The following is a 21,362-nucleotide window of genomic DNA, read 5'->3' as shown; positions in this document are numbered from 1 at the left end:
TATAGACATACAATGGATTTTTGTATGCTGATCTTGTATCCTGCAACCTTGCTAAATTAACTTATTGATTCTAGCAGCTCTTTGGTACATTTCAAAGGATTTTTCCGTTCTTTTAAAAAATACTTCATTGAGAAATGATTGACACAAAAAAAGCTGTGCATATTTAATGTACACAACTTGATGAGTTTGGAGGTAATATCTATCATCTCCAAAAGTCTTTGTTTGCCCTCTTATTTTTAGCCTCTCCTAAGGATATGTTTTGTTTTTAATTAATTTTTAGAGGGAAGAAGGAAGATAGAAAAACATGGTTGTAAGAGAGAAACATTGATTGGTTGCTTCCCATATGCACCCTGTACCAGGGACCGAACCCACAACCTAGGAATGTGCCCTGACTGGGAAGTGAACCCAAAACCTTTTGGTGCACGGGATGATGCTCTAAGTAACTGAGCCACCTGGCCAGGCCCTATCTGCCCTCCTTTAATCCCCGCCCCTTTTTTTTGGTGATAAGAACACAACATAAGATTTACTTTCTTGGTAAATTTTTAAGGAAAAAATGCAATATTGTTAACTATAGGCACTATGGTATATAGTAGATGTCTAGGACTTACTCATTTTGCATAACTGAAATTTTGTACCCTTTGACCAATGCCTGGCTCTCTGTTTCCCCCTTTCTCAGCCTCTGGTAACCACCATTCTACTCTCTGTTTCTATGAGTTTGATTACTTTGTTTTTTAAATATATTTTTATTGATTTCAGAGAGGGATAGAGAGATAGAAACATCAATGATGAGAATTATTGATTAGCTGCCTCCTGCATGCCCCCTACTGGGGATCGAGCCTACAGCACAGGCATATGCCCTTGGCCAGAACCGAACCTGGGACCCTTCAGTCCGCAGGCCGATGCTCTATCTACTGAGCCAAACTGGCTAGCGCAAGTTAGACTATTTTAGATGCCAAAGGACTTTGTACATAGACTAGGGGCCCAGTGCATGAATTCGTGCACCTTGAAAGGAATTGTGGGTTGTGAGGCTGCAATGGGTACAGGGGTGGGTCTCGGCCCATCCTCCACACCTCCGCCCTGCCCCTCCTGCTGTGGCTCCTGGTCCCCTATCTGCTGGCAGCCCTGCTCCCACTGCCACCACTCCCATACACTGACAGCACTGGCCCTGCTCACACCCACTGACGTGCGGAGCAATTGGGCTGGTGCCAGCAGCCAGTGTGAACGGCGGCTCTGGAGCCAGCTGTGGGTGTGAGTGAGGCTAGCGCTGGCAGTGGGTGAGACCAGTGGCTGCTGGCCCTGATTGCCCCTCAGGAGCAGGGGGAGGTAGAGAAGTCCTGAGAGATGATTGGGGCCGGCAGCCACTCGCACCCGCTGACGGCACTGGCAGCAGGTGTGAGTGCAGCTCGGGACTATGGCTCACAGGAGCAAAGAATTTTCAGTAACCACCAGAGGCTTGCCCCTATGACAGCGACTGGTACCCCACCTTGGTCTGGCACCCCCTCTCACCTGCTCCACAATCCTGCTGCGGCCGATGCCTGCCATGTTCCGCGCGCACGCTCTGGTGGTCAGCGCAAGTCATAGTGACCGGTTGTTTGGTTGTTCAGTTGTTCCTTCATTCGGTCTATTTGGTCTATTTGCATATTAAGGTTAAGTCATTTGACTTAAAATACTTTCTTATTTTCCTTTTAGAAGTGTGTTGCCTCATTTCTAAATATTGGGGGAAATTTCCAAGTGTATTTGTCTTATTGACTCCTAATTTAGTCAGAGAACATACTTTGTGTGACTTGAATCCTTTGAAACTTATTGAGATTTGTTTTGTGGCCCAGAATATGGTCTATCTTGGTAACTATTTCAGGGGTACTTGGCAATCATGCTGTTGTTGGATAGTGTTTTATAAATGTCAAGTAGGCCAAGTTGGTTGATGTGGTTTTCAAATATTTCATATTCCTATTGATTTTCTATCTACTTGTTTCTATCAATTATTTAGAGAGAGATACTGAAATTTTGGACTTTAATTAGGAATTATTTATTTTTCCCTGTAGTTCTAGCATTTTTGCTTCATGTATTTTGAAGCTCTGTTATTAGGTACATATACATTTAGGATTGTAATGTCTTCTTGATTAATCTACCTCTTTATCATTATGAGAAGACCTTCTTTACCTCTGGTAATAGTCTTTGCTCCAAAATCTATATTATGTTATATTAATATAAACACTCCAGCTTGCTTTTGGTGAGGATTAGCCTAGCAAATATTTTCCCACCCTTTTACTTTGAACCAATTCATGTCTTTTTTAATTTTTATTTTTTTAAAATTAAATCTTTATTGTTCAGATTATTACAGTTGTTCCTCTTTTTCCCCCCATAGCTCCCCTCCACCTGGTTCCCACCCCACCCTCTGCCCTCACCCCCCACTATCCTCATCCATAGGTGCACTATTTTTGTTCAGTCTCTTCCCGCATCCCCCACACCCTTTCCCCCCCCCCCCAAATAGACAGTCCACTCCCTTTCTATGCCCCTGATTCTATTATAATCATCAGTTTATTCTGTTCATCAGATTATTTATTCACTTGATTTTTAGATTCACTTGTTGATAGATGTGTATTTGTTGTTCATAATTTGTATCTCTACCTTTTTCTTCTTCTTCCTCTTCTTAAAGGATACCTTTCAGCATTTCATATAATACTGGTTTGGTGGTGATGAACTCCTTTAGCTTTTCCTTATCTGTGAAGCTCTTTATCTGACCTTCAATTCTGAATGATAGCTTTGCTGGATAAAGTAATCTTGGTTGTAGGTCCTTGGTATTCATCACTTTGAATATTTCTTGCCACTCCCTTCTGGCCTGCAAAGTTTCTGTTGAGAAATCAGCTGACAGTCATATGGGTATTCCCTTGTAGGTAACTGACTGTCTTTCTCTTGCTGCTTTTAAGATTCTCTCTTTGTCTTTTGCCCTTGGCATTTTAATTATGATGTGTCTTGGTGTGGTCCTCTTTGGATTCCTTTTGTTTGGGGTTCTCTGCGCTTCCTGGACTTGGAAGTCTATTTCTTTCACCAGGTAGGGGAATTTTTCTGTCATTATTTCTTCAAATAGGTTTTCAATATCTTGCTCTCTCTCTTCTTCTGGCACCCCTATAATTCTGATGTTGGTATGCTTGAAGCTGTCCCAGCTCCTTACACTATCTTCGTATTTTTGGATTCTTTTTTCATTTTGATTTTCTGGTTGGGTGTTTTTTGCTTCTTCATATTTCAAATCTTTGACTTGATTCTTGCAATCCTCTAGTCTGCTGTTGGGAGTCTGTATAATATTCTTTATTTCAGTCAGTGTATGCTTAATTTCTAGTTGGTCCTTTATCACAACCTCGAGGGTCTCATTAGATTTCTTGAGGGTCTCATTGAGTTTGTCAGCAGTTTCTAGAAAGTTCTTGAAAAACCTTAAAAGTGTGGTTTTGAGCTCTATATCCAGTAGTTTGCTTTCCTCCATTTCTGTCATTTGTGTCCTGTTTCTTTGACTCCGCATTTTTTTATGCTTCACTGTGTCGATAGAGTGGCTTTCTTTGCTAGGTGTCCTATATGGCCCAGTGGCTCAGCCTCTCCAATTACCTGAGGTGGACACTCTTGGTGCACCCCCTTGTGGGCTTTGTGTACAGTCTTGTTGTAGTTAAGCCTTGATTGTTGTAGGTAACACTGGGAGGGCTTGACCTCCAGGCTAATTGGCTGTGAGAATCAGCTGTGTCTACAGTGGGAGAACTTCTATGCTGGAGACATCCCTCCTGGGCAAGACTTGCTTCAGTGGGGCTTTGGTGCTCACTGAGTCTTCCCCCTGAGTGTGTCCTTTATGGATCCGAGGAGCTGCAGTCTGGATGGTCCCACTCTGACCACGGGGCACACTGGCTTCTGGATCTCTAAGGAGGTGCTAATCTAGCCTCTGCCTGAGGCTATCCAGCAGGAGCCAGCTTTGACTCAATGCAAGTTGCCCTGGGGCCTTGGACCAGCTGCAGTTTGTTAGGTAATTATCAGATTGCAAAGGGCCAGGCCTTTCATATGCAAAAGCCTCCATACAGGGCTTGGGGGGGGGCAAGGGATCAACAGGGCAGAGCGAGGAGTTATGGCTGCTCTTGGTCCTGCCCTCAGAGGCCCTGCTTCTCAGTGTCCTGGCAATTGCTGCAAGCACCCCCGAGAGAAAGCTGCCCTCGAGTTCCGACCGATGCCAGACAGTCCTGTTTCTCCCGTATGAGTCTGGGTCCCCAGAGACTCGCCCGGAACTGTAGCTCAGAGCCTGAGACTCCCTCCCGATTGAAAAAGACAACCGTGTCCTTAGCCGCCAGCCCTCTCCGCATGCGCCTCTGTACCTCTGTATTTTACTCCTGCACCGCACCTCCTCTGAGTCTCGTTATGCTTTTCTCTTTCCTTCTAGTTGTAGAATTTCCACTCAGCCAGCCTTCCTGTGGTTCTGGATGTTGTCTGTTCTGCCTTTTAGTTGTATTTTTGAAGTGGTTGTGCGAGGCAGCAATCTCCAGTGTTTAGCTATGTCGCCATCTTGGTTTCTTTCCCTATTCATGTCTTGCTATTTAAAATGCATTTCTCCTGCTTGGCTGATGTGGCTCAGTGGTTCAGCATTGACCTATGAACCAGGAGGCCACAATTTGATTCCCGACCAGAGCACATGTCCAGTTTGCGGGCTCAATCTCCAGTGTGGGGAATGCAGGAGGCAGCGGATCAATAATTCCCTCTCATCAATGATGTTTCTCTCTCTCTCCCTCCCGCTTCCTCTCTGAAATCAATAAAAATATATTTTAAAAAGTGAATTTCTTCCAAGCAGCATATAGCTGAGTCTTGCTAGTTATTTATTTACTAGAGTCCTGGTGCATGGATTCATGCACTGGTGGGGTTCCTCAGCCTGGCCTGTGCCCTCTCGCAATTCAGGACCTCTCAGGGGATGTAGTAATGCACAAAGCAGCAGGCAGCTAGGGAGGATCCTGAGCCCAGGCCAGGTGAGTGCTGTGCCTGCTCATCCTGGCCCCACTGCATCTGCCGCCACTGCTGGGTAGCGCTACCATGGAGGCGGGGGAGGCTTGCGCCACCGCAACTGTGCTCGCTCAGCGGTGCTCCCGCTGTGGGAGTGCACTGACCACCAGGGGGCAGCTCCTACATTGAGCATCTGCTCCCTGGTGGTCAGTGCGCATCATAACAGCTGGTCAAACAGTCGAACAGTTGAATGGTCGACTGGTCGCTTAGGGTTTTATGTATACAGATTAACTAGAGGCCTGATGCATCAATTTGTGCACTGGTAGGGTCCCTCGGCCCCCTGTGGGGATCAGACTGAAACCGGCCCAGTGGATGGATTCGTCCAGGGCATGTTTGGCCTGTCTCCCCAGTCCCTATCGGCTGGACCCCAGCAGTAAGCTAACCTACCAGTCGGAACGTCTGCCCCCTGGTGGTCAGTGTGCATCATAGCGACTGGTCAAACTAATGGTCAGACACTTAGCATATTAGGCTTTTATTATGTAGGATTTTTAAAAAACCAATCTGACAATCTCTACCACTTATTTTGGATACTTAGACTACTTACATTTAAATGCACTTATCCAGCTCTGACCAGTTTGGCTTAGTGGATAGAGCATTGTTCCACAGACTGAAGGGTCCCAGGTTTGATTCCACTGGCAATCAATCAGTGTCTCTCTCTCATGTCAATGTTACTCTTTCTCCCTCCCTTCCAAATAAAAAATAAAATAAAATAAATAAAAGCAGTTATCCATATAGTTAAGTTTAAATTTTTAAACATTTTATTTTTTTCAATTACAGTTTACACTCAATAGTATTTTATTTTAGTTCCAGGTTTACAGCATAGTGGTTAAACAAATTATCAAGTGATTCCCCTGATAATTTTAGTGCACACCTGGCACCATACATAGTTATTACAATATTATTGACTGTATTCCCTATGCTATGCATTGCATCTCCATAACTATTTTGTAATTACCAATTTGTTAGCTAAGTTTAAATTTATCATTTTATTATTTGTTTTCTATTTGTGCTATCAGTCCTTTCTTTCCCTTTTCCTCTCTTTCTGCCTTCTTTTAGATCAGTTATTTTCAACCTTTGTCATCTCATGGCAGACATAAACTAATTACTAAGATTCTTCAGCACACTAAAAAGTATATTTTTTGCCCTAGCTGGTTTGGCTTGGTGCCTAGAGCGTTGGCCTATGGACTGAAGGGTCCTGGGTTCAATTATGGTCAAGGGCACATGCCTGGGTTGCGGGCTCAATCCCCAGTGTGGGGCATGCAGGAGGCAGCTGATCAATGATTCTCTCTCATCATTGATGTTTCTATTTCTCTCTCGCTCTCCCTTCCTCTCTGAAAATCAATAAAAATTATTTTAAAAAATATATTTTTGGTTGATCTGACAAAATAAATATACTCTTGAATCATCCACATCAGATGGCTATTGTTGTCATTTTTTTATTTGACAACCTAACTGGAAAGAGGTCAGTGCCCCTGACTAAATAGTCAGGTATTGCATATTTTAAACGTTCTTGTGGCACATTGGTTGAAAATTGCTATTTTAGATTAATTAGATATTTTTTATTATTCTATTGTCAACTTTCTTCCTTGTTGGCTTATTAGCTATCACTCTTTGTTGTGTTAGTTTAGTGATTGCTTTAGGTTTTGTAATATGCATCTTTAACTTATCACAGTTTACCTTCCAACGATATACCACTTTATAAATAAGAATCTCACAATAATACACTTCCATTTCTCGCCTGACCTTTGTGCTCTTGTTATACACTTTACTTTTTCATATGTTATAAACTCCCCATTATGTTGTTATTATTTTTGTTTAATCAAATTGATTTGAATAATAGCAAAAAGTTCTTATATAATTACCTATATATATACTTAGCATTTCTAATATTCATCATTTCTTTGTGTAGATTCATATTTCTATGTGGCATCATTTCCCACTGCCTGAAGGACTTTCTTTAACATTTCTTCTAGTGCAGATCTGCTTACTGGTGATGGAGTCTTTCTGGTTTTGCATGTCTTAGGAAGCATTTGTTTCATTTCCACTTTTGAACAGTATATTTATTGGGTATAGAATTCTAACTTGACAGTTTTTTTTCTTCAGAGCTTTAACAAATGTGCTCCCTCATCACCACCTTCTCACTTGCATTGCTTCCAATGAGAAATAGGATGTCTTCCTTATCTTTGTTCTTCTGTGCATATGTTCTCCCACCCTTTAGGTTCCTTTTAAGATTTCTTGTTAAAAACTCTTAATCGCTGGTTTAAATAATTTGACTACAATGTCCCATGTTCACATTTCTTATTTAGGGGCTCAATGAGCTTCTTGGACCTGTGGATTTATAGTTTTCATCAAATTTGGAAAAGTTTCAACCATTATTTCTTCAAAAAAATTTTGGCCCCTCTCTTTTGTCTCCTTCAGAGCTTCAATTATAAGTATAGTAGGCTGCCTAAAGTTATCCCACAGTTCACTGACACCGGTTTGTTTGTTTTAATTCTCTTTTTCCTCTGTGTTTTATTTTGGACTAGAGGCCCGGTGCACGGAATTCGTGCACTGGTGGGAGGCGTGGCCTGTGGGGATTGGCCCACTGTGGGAGCGCTGCTCATCCTGGTCAGCTGAGTAGTGCTCCCACTGTGGGAGTGCACTGACCACCAGGGGGCAGCTCCTGGGTTGAGCATCTGCCCACTGGTGGTCAGTGTGCATCATAGCGACAGGTCAACTGGTCATTCTGGTCGTTCTGCAGTTCAGTCACTGGGCTTTTATTATGTAGGATAATTTCTTCTGTGGGTCAAGTTCTGCTATGTCTAATCTCCCATTAAGCCTATCCATTGTATTTTTCTTCTTTTTAAAAAATCCTCACCTGAGGACATGTTTTTATTGATTTGAGAGAGAGAAGAAGGCAGAGGGAGATGGAAATAGAGAAACATCAATCAGTTGCCTCATGCATGCGCCCCCATCAGGGATCCAACCTGCAACCTGTGTATGTGCCCTAACTGGGAATAGAACCTGTGACCCTTCTGTGCACAGGATGACACACTAACCACTTAGCAACACTGACCAGGGCCATTGTATTTTTCATCTCATGCATTTTGAGGTTTATTTCTAGAAGTTTGATTTGGATCTTTCAATATCTTTATTCTCTAACTTTTTGAGCACATGGAACACAATTATAATAACTATGGTATCTTAATGTCCTCATCTACTTATTCTAACATCTGTGCAAGTCATGGGTTGGCTTCAATTGATTGATCTATCTACTAATTATGAGTAATATTTTCCTGGTAATTTTTGCTTGGATGTCAGACCTGGTGATTTTGCCTTACTGGTGCTGAGTATTTTTGTATTTCTATAAATATTCTTGAGCTTTTTTTCTGGGATCAGTGAAGTTATTTGATCCTTTGGGTTTTGCTTTTAAGATTTGTTAGGCAGAACTAGAGTCGTGCTCAATTTAGGAATAATTATGCCCACAACTGAGGAAATGCCTTCTCTTCCCAATGCCCTTGAGTCCTGAGATTATCCAGTGTGGCTGGTGGGAACAGTCACTCTTCCAAGCCCTGTGTGAGCACCATAATCTCAATCTTTTGAATGTTTTTCTCCCTTCACCTTGGGTGGTTTCCTCACACATAAATGCTGACCAGTACTCAGCTGAAAGCTAGAAGGGGACCCTATGCAGCTATTTGGATCTCCTGCCCTGTGCAGGTCTCTCCTCTCTGGTACTCTATGAACTCCCCTGTCTACTTTGCCAGATGATAAAGGTCCCTGGTGGAGAAAATGTTAGCACTTCTAGCATCAGTAGACTTCTCTCATGTAATGATTATGAAAAAAAAAGCAGAAAGGGCTACTAAAGGGAAATGTAATTTCAGCCCCCTTAAAGTTCCTATTGAACTCTAAGAGCAATCATTTTCTTGAAAATAATTAAAGTCCCTGGGCTGTATTAATGCTCCTGGACATCCATCATTCAGTGAACCCCTTGTTATTGCCACAGGCTATGTGTTATTTAGGCAATAATTGATGTTGATCAGGGAGCAAAACTTGGTAGGTATAGATTGAAACTTCAAAGTGAAAAAAAGGGACTGATTAGATTCTAGATAACTTGGTGACTCTAGATCTCTGCTATGGTTCCAGACACCTGGACAGATGCCCCCTGCAGTGTTTCATGACCCCCTACCCTGGGATTCTGATGGGCAGTATGGGGTGGAAACTGGAAAAGATGAATGTGGACCATGAGGAGGCTAGTGCTAGGTAATGGACAGCCTGTTTCCCACCCACAGGTGCTTTTTTCATCCCCTACCTCATCTTCCTTTTCACCTGTGGCATTCCTATCTTCCTTTTGGAGACAGCGCTGGGCCAGTACACTAGCCAAGGAGGCATCACAGCTTGGAGGAAGATCTGCCCCATCTTTGAAGGTGAGTAGCTGTGTTCTGATTCTGGGGTATCTGCATTGGGGATAATAAACCTATTTGAAATGACTGAGTGGTTTAGCAGCCATGCTGGTTGAGATAAGATTCTGTGTCATTATGTTAAATCCTCCATTTATGGGTCCAGTACTGAGCTATGGAGAACATAGTGATGAGGCTGGGATAAAGGCTTTAGGTTAAATAAGTAGAGTGCAAAGCTATTTTAGTTATATATTTTAAATATATACTAGTATATATGACAATTATTTTATATTTTCAAAATAGATGTAATCAATTATAAAACATTTTAAAAGAGAATTTTAAATAGGAAGAGATAATAAGCCTACCATCTTGACACAACAGCTATTTAAAATTTAGGGTGTTTTATTTCAATATTTCTTTTTATGTAGGATTTTCATAAGTTTCTATTTTGAAATAATTATATATTCACAGAAAGTTGCAAGAATATAGTACAGAAAGGTCGTCAGTACACTTCATGCAGTTTTCCTCAATGGTAATATCTATCTACACTAATAAAAGAGAAACATGCAAATAGGTGTCACTCCGCTACACCCACCAGCCAATCAGAGCAACTATGCAAATTAACCCAACAAAGATGGCGGTTAATTTGCATATGCAGGAGCAGAGCGAAGACTGAAGGCTTTGGCTGAGTGAAGAGTGAAGATTGAAGACTGAAGACTGAAGACTGAAGAGGCTTGGCTTCTCCACTGCGGCTGCAGCAGAGAAGCCAAGCCTTGCTGTGGCCACAGCGGAGAAGCCAAGCCTCGCTGTGGCTGGACCAAAGGCCTGGGTCCCGGGTGCCGGAGAAAACCGGTGCCAGCAGCCAGGGGAAGGAAGGCCTATTGCACGAATCTTCGTGCAATGAGCTTCTAGTATATATATAAAAGCATAAGTGACCATTTGACTGTTTGACTGTTCAACCAGTAGCTATGATGTGCACTGACCACCAGGGGGCAGATGCTCAACACACAGGCATGGAAACATGGAACAGACTGATGAATCTCAGAAAGAAGGGGGAATGGGGAAGGGGGGAGGATGGGAAGAGATTAACCAAAGATCTTATATGCATACTAGAAGCCTGGTGCATGGATTCGTGCACCAGTGGGGTCCCTTGGCCTGGCCTGTGCCCTCTCGAAATCCGGGACCCCTCAGGGGATGTCGGATTGCTGGTTTCTGCCTGGTCCCCACAGGCCAGGCCGAGGGACCCCACCGGTGCACGAATCCATGCACTAGGCCTCTAGTGTTGCATAACTATAGAACAATATCACAAACTGGAAATTGACATTGGTACTATCCACAGACCTTATTCAGATTTCACCAGTTTTCTTTGCACTCATTTGTATAATTCTCTGTAATTTTATCACTCTGGTGTGCAGCTTTGTGTAACCACCACGACAATCAAGATACAGAACTATTCTATTGCCACAAAGATCTGTTGTGCTCCTCCTCTATAGTCACATTACCCCACCCGCCCTGCCCCCAGCCTCAAGCAACCACTAATTTGCTCTCACTAATTTGAGAATGTTGTATAGATGGAAACATACAAAATATAACCTCTTGAGATTGGCTTTTTCACTCAGCATGATGCCCTTGAGATTCATCTAGCTTGTTCTTTTATCAATAGTTCATTCTTTTTCATTGTTGAGTAGTATTCCATGGTATGGATATATCACAGTTTAACCATTCACCCATTGAAGAATATTGGGATTGTTTCCAGTTTGAGGGGGTGGGTATTTATTTTTGTCTACATAGAGTTTACATATCTATTAACATGGAATAAACACAGTTTATAGCTCTGTTTCACATTCAGTTTATTTTCTATTTTATATACAACATTTAATGATTCTATAAACTTTCAGCAAGTAGATATATTATAATTTACTTAACAGTTCTTTGTTTTGGGCTTTTTCTTATTTTCAATTACTTATAAAATTGTTAAGTTCTGCTATCATGTGTATTTGTTGACATAGATTTCTCCCACCCCCTTTTTGGGGAATTATTTCTTTGGCATAAATTTGCAGGATTAGGATCACTGGATCAAATGGACAATCAAACTGATGTCTCTTAATCTGGCTTATTAAATTGTCCTGTGGAAGTGTTATACTGATTTACAGTGTGGATAGACACGAGTAAGCATCTTTCCCCTCTATTTTTAATAACTCTGAATTATGTGTGGTTCCCAAACTCCTCCACATATTGGAACCACCTGGGGACCTTCAAAACATCCTGTATCACACCCCCAGATTATGATTTAATCTGTCTGGGGTCTGGTCCAGGCTTTGGAATTTTTAAAGTATCTCCAGGTAATTCTAATATGCAGACAAGTTTGGAAATTATTGAGCTATATCATTTGTAAAAAATTTCACCCGGGCTGTAGTTGCAGAATGGTACCTCAGTCTTGGTTGATTTTGCACACCTGCAATTATTAGGGAGGATCTATTTGTATTTTCTCCTATTAAACTTATCTGTTCCTGCTCTTAACAGATGCTTTTATATTTCAGAAATATATCAGACTAATTCTGGGGAACATTAACTATTGGAATCTTGGAGTTAGTCTACACATTTACAAAATAACCTTGACTTGGTGAACTTTCAGAACCTAATAGAGATGTCAGTGCCCAGGAAGCCAAGGCAGGGCAGCAGAGTCGGGAGAAAGGTCCCCTTCTGACCAGGGCTGTTGGAGCAAGCAGCACACTCCTGCCTGCTGGGGAGGGAGAGGAGAGCTGGGAGCCACGGCTCCAGCATTTCTTCTTCTTCTTTTTGTTTCTTTATTGATTAAGGTATTACAAATGTGTCCTTACCCCCTCCCCTTTAATCCCCCCACTCCCATTCATGCCCTCACCCCCCTGGCGTCTGTGTCCATTGGTTATGCTTATATCCAGCACTTCTTGTTTTAGGACACTGACAGTGGAGCCCAAACCCTCTGCTAAGCAGCGGTGGGCAGTGTGTGAGAAATCTGTCCACTATCCCTGGCTCAATTCTGCCCCTTTCCCTCCAGGCATCGGCTATGCCTCCCAGATGATCCTCATCCTCCTCAATGCCTACTACATCATCGTCCTGGCCTGGGCCCTCTTCTACCTCTTTAGCAGCTTCACCATCGACCTTCCCTGGGGAAGCTGCCGCCATGAGTGGAATACAGGTAAGGTCATCTCCAAATCCATTTCCTCCAGCTGCTCTGCCACATGAACCAGGAATGAGACTGTCCCCTTATTCCAGGCAACCCAATTCCCAGCCATAATTTGGGACTCACTAGAAATCTGGGAAGTGAATATCAAAGATAAGAGTGAGATTTCACCAGCATCAGAGGCCAAATGTATTCAATTAATGTATTATGAATTCATGTATTCAAATAGAACTATGTATGTAGTTTAGCTACTAGTATTTATTTATTCCAGTTTGAAATATTGTTAGCTTGGTATCTGTATATATTGTTTGTACATTTTCTTGTTTCTCATGCCTTCTCTCTGATACTGTTTTAGGTCTTTCCAACTCGCCATTCACCTGGCTTTAACCAGGGAAGGAGCTGTTTTGTATGTCATCAATATAATTTATAATAGCAATTAATTTTCTCTTGTGCCTGCAAGACTACAAGAGCCACCTGTGGCATTAGAACTACTAAGTCTAATGAATTGAAAGTAATGAAAACTTAAAAATACCTAGGGTAGTGCTATCCAAAAGAACTTTGTGATGAGGTACTGTCTGGAATGGTAACCAGAATGTGATTATCGCGTACTTGAAATGTGGCTCATGTATGTGAAGAACTGAATTTTTAAAATGTTTATTTAACTTTAATCATTTAAATGTAAAGAGCCACTTATGGCTAGGGCAGCCCTTTGGCTAGCGCAGATGAAGAGCTTACTGGACGTGTCCTGTTTGGGTCTCAGCATCTCGTCTTGCACTCATTGCCCAGATACCTCTCAGGGCCTGTCAGTGGGGCCCTAGCTGTGCTCCTATTAATTTTTCTGGTTCAGGTAAATTACTCAGCTCTGAACTGGAGTTTGAATCAGTTATTAGCCAGGGAGGTGCATTTCTGCAATGGTTAGCATCGTGTTCAGGGCCCCTCTTGCCCTCAAACCTTATGCTCCCTTTTCAGGTATTCCCTTGCCGAGCTCTGCCACCACCTTCATTCCATTAATTTTGAGTGAAAAGTCAAATCTTGGAGGTGCTTCCCCTGCCACCCTCAGGTGCATTAGGTTCTTGGCAGTACCTGCACTGACCCCTGGCCCTGCTGTGGCTCCTACACGCTTTTCATCTGTTTGTTGGTCTGGTTTTCCCAAAGGTCAGCAGGAGCTTGAAGGCAGAAAAGATGTCTTTATCTCTATGGCCTTTGTGCCTATCACAGTGCTAGCTACATTACAAGCACTAAAAATATTTGCTGAATGAATCAAGTTTTAAAAATATGTTATATTCTAATATTTTCTTTTCTTTTTTTATTTTTTTAATTAAATCTTTATTGTTCAGATTATTACATTTGTTCCTTTTTCCCCCTCATAATTCCCCTCCTCCCAGTTCCCACCCCACCCTCAGCCCTCACTCCCCACCCACTGTCCTCATCCATAGGTGCACGATTTTTGTCCAGTCTCTTCCCGCATCCCCCACACCCCTTTACCCGCCCCCCCCCCAGAATAGTCAGTCCATTCCCTTTCTATGTCCCTGATTCTATTATAATCACCAGTTTATTCTGTTCATCAGATTATTTTTTCACTTGATTTTTAGATTCACTTGTTGATAGATGTGTATTTGTTGTTCATAATTTGTATCTTTACCTTTTTCTTCTTCTTCCTCTTCTTAAAGGATACCTTTCAGCATTTCATATAATACTGGTTTAGTGGTGATGAACTCCTTTAGCTTTTCCTTATCTGTGAAGCTCTTTATCTGACCTTCAATTCTGAATGATAGCTTTGCTGGATAAAGTAATCTTGGTTGTAGGTTCTTGGTATTCATCACTTTGAATATATCTTGCCACTCCCTTCTGGCCTGCAAAGTTTCTGTTGAGAAATCAGCTGACAGTCGTATGGGTATTCCCTTGTAGGTAACTGAGTTTCTTTCTCTTGCTGCTTTTAAGATTATCTCTTTGTCTTTTGCTCTTGGCATTTTAATTATGATGTGTCTTGGTGTGGTCCTCTTTGGATTCCTTTTGTTTGGGGTTCTCTGCGCTTCCTGGACTTGTAAGTCTATTTCTTTCAACAGGTAGGGGAAGTTTTCTGTCATTATTTCTTCAAATAGGTTTTCAATATCTTGGTCTCTCTCATCTTCTGGCACCCCTATAATTCTGATGTTGGTACGCTTGAAGCTGTCCCAGAGGCTCCTTACACTATCTTTCGTATTTTTGGATTCTTTTTCCATTTTGCTTTTCCAGTTGGGTGTTTTTTGCTTCTTCATATTTCAAATCTTTGACTTGATTCTTGTGATCCTCTGGTCTGCTGTTGGGAGTCTGTATAATATTCTTTATTTCAGTCAGTGTATGCTTAATTTCTAGTTGGTCCTTTATCACAACCTCGAGGGTCTCATTAGATTTCTTGAGGATCTCACTACATTTATTGGCAGTTTCTAGAAAGTTCTTGAAAAACCTTAAAAGTGTGGTTTTGAACTCTATATCCAGTAGTTTGCTTTCCTCCATTTGTGTCCTGTTTCTTTGTCTTGGCATTTTTTATGCTTCCCTGTGTTGATACAGTGGTTTTCTGTGCTAAGTGTCCTCTAGGGCCTGGTGGCACAGCCTCCCCAATTACCTGAGGTGGACACTCTTGGTGCACCCCCTTGTGGGCTTTGTGCACAGTCTTGATGTAGTTAAGCCTTGATTGTTGTAGGTAACACTGGGAGGATTTGACCTCCAGGCCAATTGGCTGTGAGAATCAGCTGTGTCTACAGTGGGAGAACTTCTGTGCTGAAGACACCCTTATGGAGCATGACTTGCTTCAGTGGGGCTTTGGTGCTCACTGAGTCTGCCCCCTGAGTGTGTCCCTTATGGATCTGCGGAGTTATAATTGGATGGTCCCACTCTGACCACTGGGTACACTGGCTCTTGGATCTAAGGAGGTGCTAAGCTAGCCTCTGTCTGAGGCTACCCTGCAGAAGCCAGCTGTAAAGCAATGCAAGTTGCCCTGGGGCCTTGGGCAGCTGCAGTTTGTTAAGTAATTTTCAGATTACAAAGGGCCGGGCCTTTCATATGCAAAAGCCTCCATGCACGGCTTGGGCGGGGTGGAGCCCCAGGGGATCAACAGGGTGGGCAGAGTGAGCAGTATGGCTGCTCTCAGTCCTGTCCTCAGAGGCCCCGCTTCTCAGTGTCCCAGCAATCGCTTCAAGTACCTCTGAGAGAAAGCTGCCCTCCAGTTCTGATAGATGCCAGACAGTCCCGTTTCTCCCGTATGAGTCTGGTTCCCCAGAGACTTGCCTGGAACTGGAGCTCAGAGCCTGAGACTCCTTCCTGATTGAAAAAGACAATCGTGACCTCAGCCGCCAGCCCTCTCCGCATGCACCTCCGCACCTTTGTATTTTACTCCTGCACCGCACCTCCTCTGAGTCTCGGTATGCTTTTCTCTTTCCTTCTAGTTGTAGAATTTCCACTCAGCCAGCCTTCCTGTGGTTCTGGATGTTGTCCATTCCGTCTTTTAGCTGTATTTTTGAAGTGGTTGTGCGAGGCAGCAATCTCCAGTGTTTACCTATGCCGCCATCTCTAATATTTTCTTTATGTGATATATTTTTCCTCCCTCCCTCCCTTCCCCCCTCCCTCCCTTCTTCTCTCCTTCCTACCCTCCCTCCCTCCTTCCCTCCTTCCTTCCCTCCTTCCCTCCCTCCTACCTTCCTGCCTTCTTTCCTTCCTCCCTTCCATCTATGTGCACTGAAATACCCTTGACAACCAGCTTGTCAGATGGTGACTTTATCCAGATCTCAGTGGAGTTCCTCTTGTAAAATTGTGTGACTCTTTGGTGGCCTAGGAGTTTTGCTTTAGGCCTGCCTTTAGTTTGTTTGGGGGTGGGGTCTCTCTGAGACAATTCTGAGGCAAATGCAACACCCAAGCCTCTTGCTCCCTGACATTTTGGATGTTTCTCCTAGCGAGTCTGGTTTTACTCCGAGCTGGGCATCTTGAATATTGCAGGATGGCCTGTCCTGCCGTGGTGAAATGCTTGGTGTGCTGAAGCTTCGAGGAAAGTGACATGTCTAGTGAAAACAGTGCCGACTGACATTGCCATCCAACATATATTATTGAATTCCAACTCTGTTCTAAGAACCGAGGATGTGGTAACATATAAAAATGAAGGTCCTTGCCTGCATGGAATTGTCATCCTAGTGACAGGAGACAGACAGACCATACACAAAATAAGTGAGAAATAATAGTTATGTGAGAAGGCCTGTGGAGAAAAATAAAACAGGGAAGAGGTTTTAGGAATTTTAGGGGTGGGGGTGTAATTTTAAATGGGTCATCAGTGAAGGCTTTACGGAGAAGATGACAGGAGTAATGCTCCAAGGAGGATGGGGAGTGAGCCACTGAGACAACAGGAGACAGACACGAGGTGGCAAGGACTCCCCGTCAAAGGCCCTGGGGCACCAGTGCCAATAGCACCCAGGGAGCAACAGGGGTGGTGTAGCTGGGGCAGGTGAGTAGCAGCAGTGGGAGGTGAGGCCAGAGGTGATGGATAGATTAAATAGGGCCTTGGAGGTGATTATAGGGGTTTGGCTTTTTTTCTCTGAGTGGGATAGGAAACCTGTTGGAGAGTTTTGAACTGGGGCGTGACATAAAACATGACTTACATTTTAACAATGTCACTCTGACTGCTGTATGGAGATTTGATTAGGGAGGCAAGAGTACAGGCTGGAGTGGGGAGGCATGAGATGGTGGTGACCTGCGGCAGGGTGGTGGCAGTGGTGATAATGAGAAAGGTCAGATTCTAGGTATTTTGAAGATGGAACATACACAGCTCACTGGGCTGGATTCTAGCCCTCAGTCACTTACAAGCTAAGACAGGCCATTTCTAAGCAGACTCCCTTTCTTCATGTGTATGATGGGAAAACACTATCTGTCTTAATATTTTTGAAGATTACTGTACTTATAAAATAGAAAAAATATCGTAGACATGCTTTGTGAAACTCCAAAATTATGGACAAATAACTAAGAGCTACTGCTTATTGAGTACTTTACTGACATGTTTTCATTTGATTCCCTGTCGGTCCTACAAAGGGATGTTCGCATGTCATTTGGGAGATGAGGGATGTGAAGCTTGGAGAGAGGGCCAGGGTTCCAGGCAGAGCTTTTTTGCACCTGTCCCCGTGCTCTTTAGCGACTTGGATGCGTAACGTCCCTAGAAGCCTTCTTAGTATTCTTCAAAGGTTATGACTTTACACACAACACTTACCTGGGAGTATTTGTGTACTTTGAAGTGTGTCTTTCCTGATGCCATCTGATCACGCTTTAGTAAGAATATGCACCCAAACATTTAGAAACTGACAAGTAAAAGCATGTGGGAGAGGGTGGCGTGGGCTTGTCGAGGTTACGTGTTTAAGGATGTTTCGTATAGACAAGTTCAGCCCAGTTCCTTCCAGATACCTCACTTCCATTCTCCTGAAATTTCACCCCAAATACTGGTTAATGATTCTTCTCTTGCTTCCTTCCTGGGACCCATGAGTAGAACACTGTGTGGAGTTCCAGAGGACCAATGGCTCCCTGAATGTGACCTCTGAGAACGCCACCTCTCCTGTCATCGAGTTCTGGGAGTAAGTGAGGCCCGTTTTTTATCCCCCACTGTGGGCTGTGTGTTTGGAAGAAGGTCACGGGGATGGGCTCAGCCAGTAGTGACTCCCAATGGACTACAAGGCAAGATTTTCTATCTCCTTCGTTGGTGGCCCTGTCACGTCAGCGGCTTTTTTCTGTGGTGTCCATATTTGTGGTTAGTGCAGAACAGGTTTCAGAGATGAGAAGTTTGCAGCTCTCCTGCCTTTCCTCTCCCACTTGTCCAGCCCCCTGTTAGCTAGTGCACACCCACGTGTGGCCACACCCTTAACTACTCTCCTCTCTTCAGCTGCATGTGCATTGTCTCTTAACTTCCCTTCCCCAATACTGACATTCATCTAGGGCAGCGGTTCTCAACCTGTGGGTCGCGACCCCTTTGGCGGTCAAACGACCCTTTTACAGGGGTCGCCTAAGACCATCCTGCATATCAGATATTTACATTACGATTTATAACAGTAGAAACATTACAGTTATGAAGTAGCAATGAAAATAATTTTATGGTTGGGTCACAACATGAGGAACTGTGTTTAAAGGGCCAGAAGGTGGAGAACCACTGATAGGGCATAATTCCTCCTATCAAAACATCCTGTAACCCTGGTTGAGAAAATGTGTTTGCACCTCCTTCTCCTGGTTAAATTGGTACTCAGCCTCCCAGAGCAAACTTACCTGGAAGCAGTTTATATTTGCCTCACTTTCTATCTACCCCCATCTTCGGGCAAAGGAGAGCCTCATGGATTCAGGTGACAAGAGCTGACAAGCCTTTGGACAAGAGCTGGGAGGCATGGCTCCACTGCCTGAGATGCAAGGGCCACGAAATGGAGGCTGGCAGCAAAGTGGAGCCTGGCTCAACCTTCTCTCCCCAGGAGGCGGGTCCTGAAGATCTCTGATGGCATCCAGCACCTGGGGGCCCTGCGCTGGGAACTAGCCATATGCCTCTTGCTTGCCTGGGTCATCTGCTACTTCTGCATCTGGAAGGGGGTCAAGTCCACAGGCAAGGTCCGTGTTAGAGAGCTCCTGGCCCTCCCATCCCAGGACTCCCTGCCTTCACTGGGGGTTCAATTACCCAAGAGTTTCCTAAGTTGTAGCTTAGTCAGGGATGGGAGGGAATGACCCAACCAAGATTTGTATGTCTTGCCCTTTGATTCTATGCCTCTCCTGAGTTCAATCCCAAATCCTTCTGCTCTTTGGGGAAATTAAATGGAAGAGAGAGAGGGTGGGTGGGTGGGGAAGGACACTTCCAGAAGAATTTGAACTTGGAATATACCACATATGCAGGCATATTGCAAATAGAACATAGTTCATGGCTCCCTAGCTCAACATTTCTTTGGAAAAGGAATTCCAATAAGATCATTAGTCTCAACATGATTCCAAGTCAACCTGAGAAGCTGGGGGACCTGTTTGCCCTAGGGTGTGTAGGAATTAGAAGGGCATTCTGAGTTCTCCATACTCCTGCCTTGGAGGCCTCTGACAAGGCATTCTTCCTAATCTGGTTGCACTAAGCTTGTAAGCTCTGTGAGGACAGGGATCATGTGTTACAGATCTTTTCATACCTGACATCCCTCGACATAATTCCAACATGCCCGTTGGGAGAATGCCTAAGTTCACTCAGGCACTCAACAAATATTTATTGGGTATGTGTTGCGGGCGGGTGAGTGCTTTAGTCAGGAGAGGGGAGAGGAGAGGTTTGGGCTCACAGTTAGGGGAGGTGGAACTGAGGTGAGAGGGTAGGAGCAGATGGGGAACTCCTCTGACCTCTTCTGTAGCTGGGGAGCTCCTGCCTGCAGTTTCACTGCTGGGCCTCCAGCCCCCTCTCTCCTACTCACAGGTTTCTTATCTCTCATCTGCCCCTTGGCCAGGTGGTGTACTTCACAGCCACATTTCCTTACCTCATGCTGGTGGTCCTGTTAATTCGAGGGGTGACACTGCCTGGGGCAGCCCAAGGGATTCAGTTTTACCTGTATCCAAACCTCACACGTCTGTGGGATCCCCAGGTAAGAAGCCACAGACATGGGTTGTCCTGTGGCTCTGGAGGTGCTGGAGCTACAGACCTTCCCTGTGCTCTGTGGGCCAGCCCTGGTCCTGGCCCAACCCTAAAGCATCCACCATGGGCCAGAAGATCGCAGGCATCTGTTGGCAGCTGAGTGTGGTCCCCCTCCTTGGCTCACAGCTGCCAGGGAAGCCAGGGGGGCCTGAGGCCCTAGTAATATTTCTCAGGAGTGGCAAATATGTCACTTACAGCCTTTGCTCACGGGCTGGACCCTACCTAACCCCATCCCCTTTGTGCACTTTTCCCCTTGGCCATCTTATTTCACACCTAGCTTCTTCTCTGCTTCCTAACCCTCAATCAGCCCCCTCTGGCTCCCTCCCTGTCAGAAGGCCCATCTCTAGGTCCAGTTCCCAGCTGGGCGGGTGTTGAGTTTCCTGTTGGTCATCAAGAGGCCCCGCCCCTGCCCTCCCCTCAGCCAGCTTCCTTCGGGCCCTCACAGGGAGGGGGCGGTGCTGCTTGCTGACAGGAGGGGTTTGTAAAGCCAGGCCTGAAGTAAGAAGCCGCTGCCTCTGGCGGGTTTCTTATCTCCTGTCTGGCTGCCATTTGTGGAGGGCGGGGTGTGGGGGAGCTCCCCCAGAACCCTGAGATGTGCTACCAGCTCGGTGCCTGCCTTCCCCCGGGAGCATGCGCACAAGTTTGACAGCCTCCCTCCGTGCTGGAGGCTCTCTGCCCAAGACAGGGACCCTGAAGAACAAGTGGGTGGCGGTTCAAACATTTTAAATAGCGAGGCACCAGCGCAGTCACTGAAATTGCTGGGAGGGAGCAAGAGAAAAGGAGTGGCACTCGTGTCCACAGTCCCTCCGGGCGACTCAGTTCACGCAGAGGCAGTGGCTCCCCCTTGCGCGGAATTTGGGGTGATACAGCAGCTCAGTTATCCCCAGTCTCCCAGCCGCCTGGCAGAGTTATGAGTTCTTCCATCCTGAATCCTACCAGGCTGCCGGGCTCCGCAGTCAGAAACATCCTCATGGAGTCCAGTAGCCTCGCGCCCTGGGTATTTCTCCATGGTCTGCTGGTGGGACATGAGCTCCTCCTCCGCCTCTCCCACGTCTTAGTCACAACAGCGCTACAGATGGCTGCTGCGTCATCTCCAGTGGGGCGCAGGGTTGCAGTCGGCTTTAGCCACAAACTGCTGAGTCATGGCCATTGGAGCTGA

The 21,362-nt window shown here is 44.6% G+C and overlaps 1 protein-coding gene across 2 annotated transcripts in view; it reads left to right on the top strand.

Annotated features, from left to right (window-relative positions):
* SLC6A13 (solute carrier family 6 member 13) overlaps positions 1–21,362 on the top strand; it is a 51,135-nt gene that overhangs the window by 16,014 nt on the left and 13,759 nt on the right. For both annotated transcript variants that reach the window (XM_059683908.1, XM_059683909.1), the window contains exons 3-7: positions 9,291–9,425; positions 12,436–12,576; positions 18,062–18,146; positions 19,026–19,158; positions 20,019–20,153. In XM_059683908.1, coding sequence (XP_059539891.1) covers positions 9,291–9,425; positions 12,436–12,576; positions 18,062–18,146; positions 19,026–19,158; positions 20,019–20,153 — 629 coding nt within the window. The remainder of the gene's footprint in view (positions 1–9,290; positions 9,426–12,435; positions 12,577–18,061; positions 18,147–19,025; positions 19,159–20,018; positions 20,154–21,362) is intronic.

The sequence above is a fragment of the Myotis daubentonii genome, chromosome 2, assembly GCF_963259705.1.
Source record: "Myotis daubentonii chromosome 2, mMyoDau2.1, whole genome shotgun sequence".
Lineage (NCBI taxonomy): Eukaryota > Metazoa > Chordata > Mammalia > Chiroptera > Vespertilionidae > Myotis > Myotis daubentonii.
This window is presented reverse-complemented; position numbering and strand designations above follow the sequence as displayed.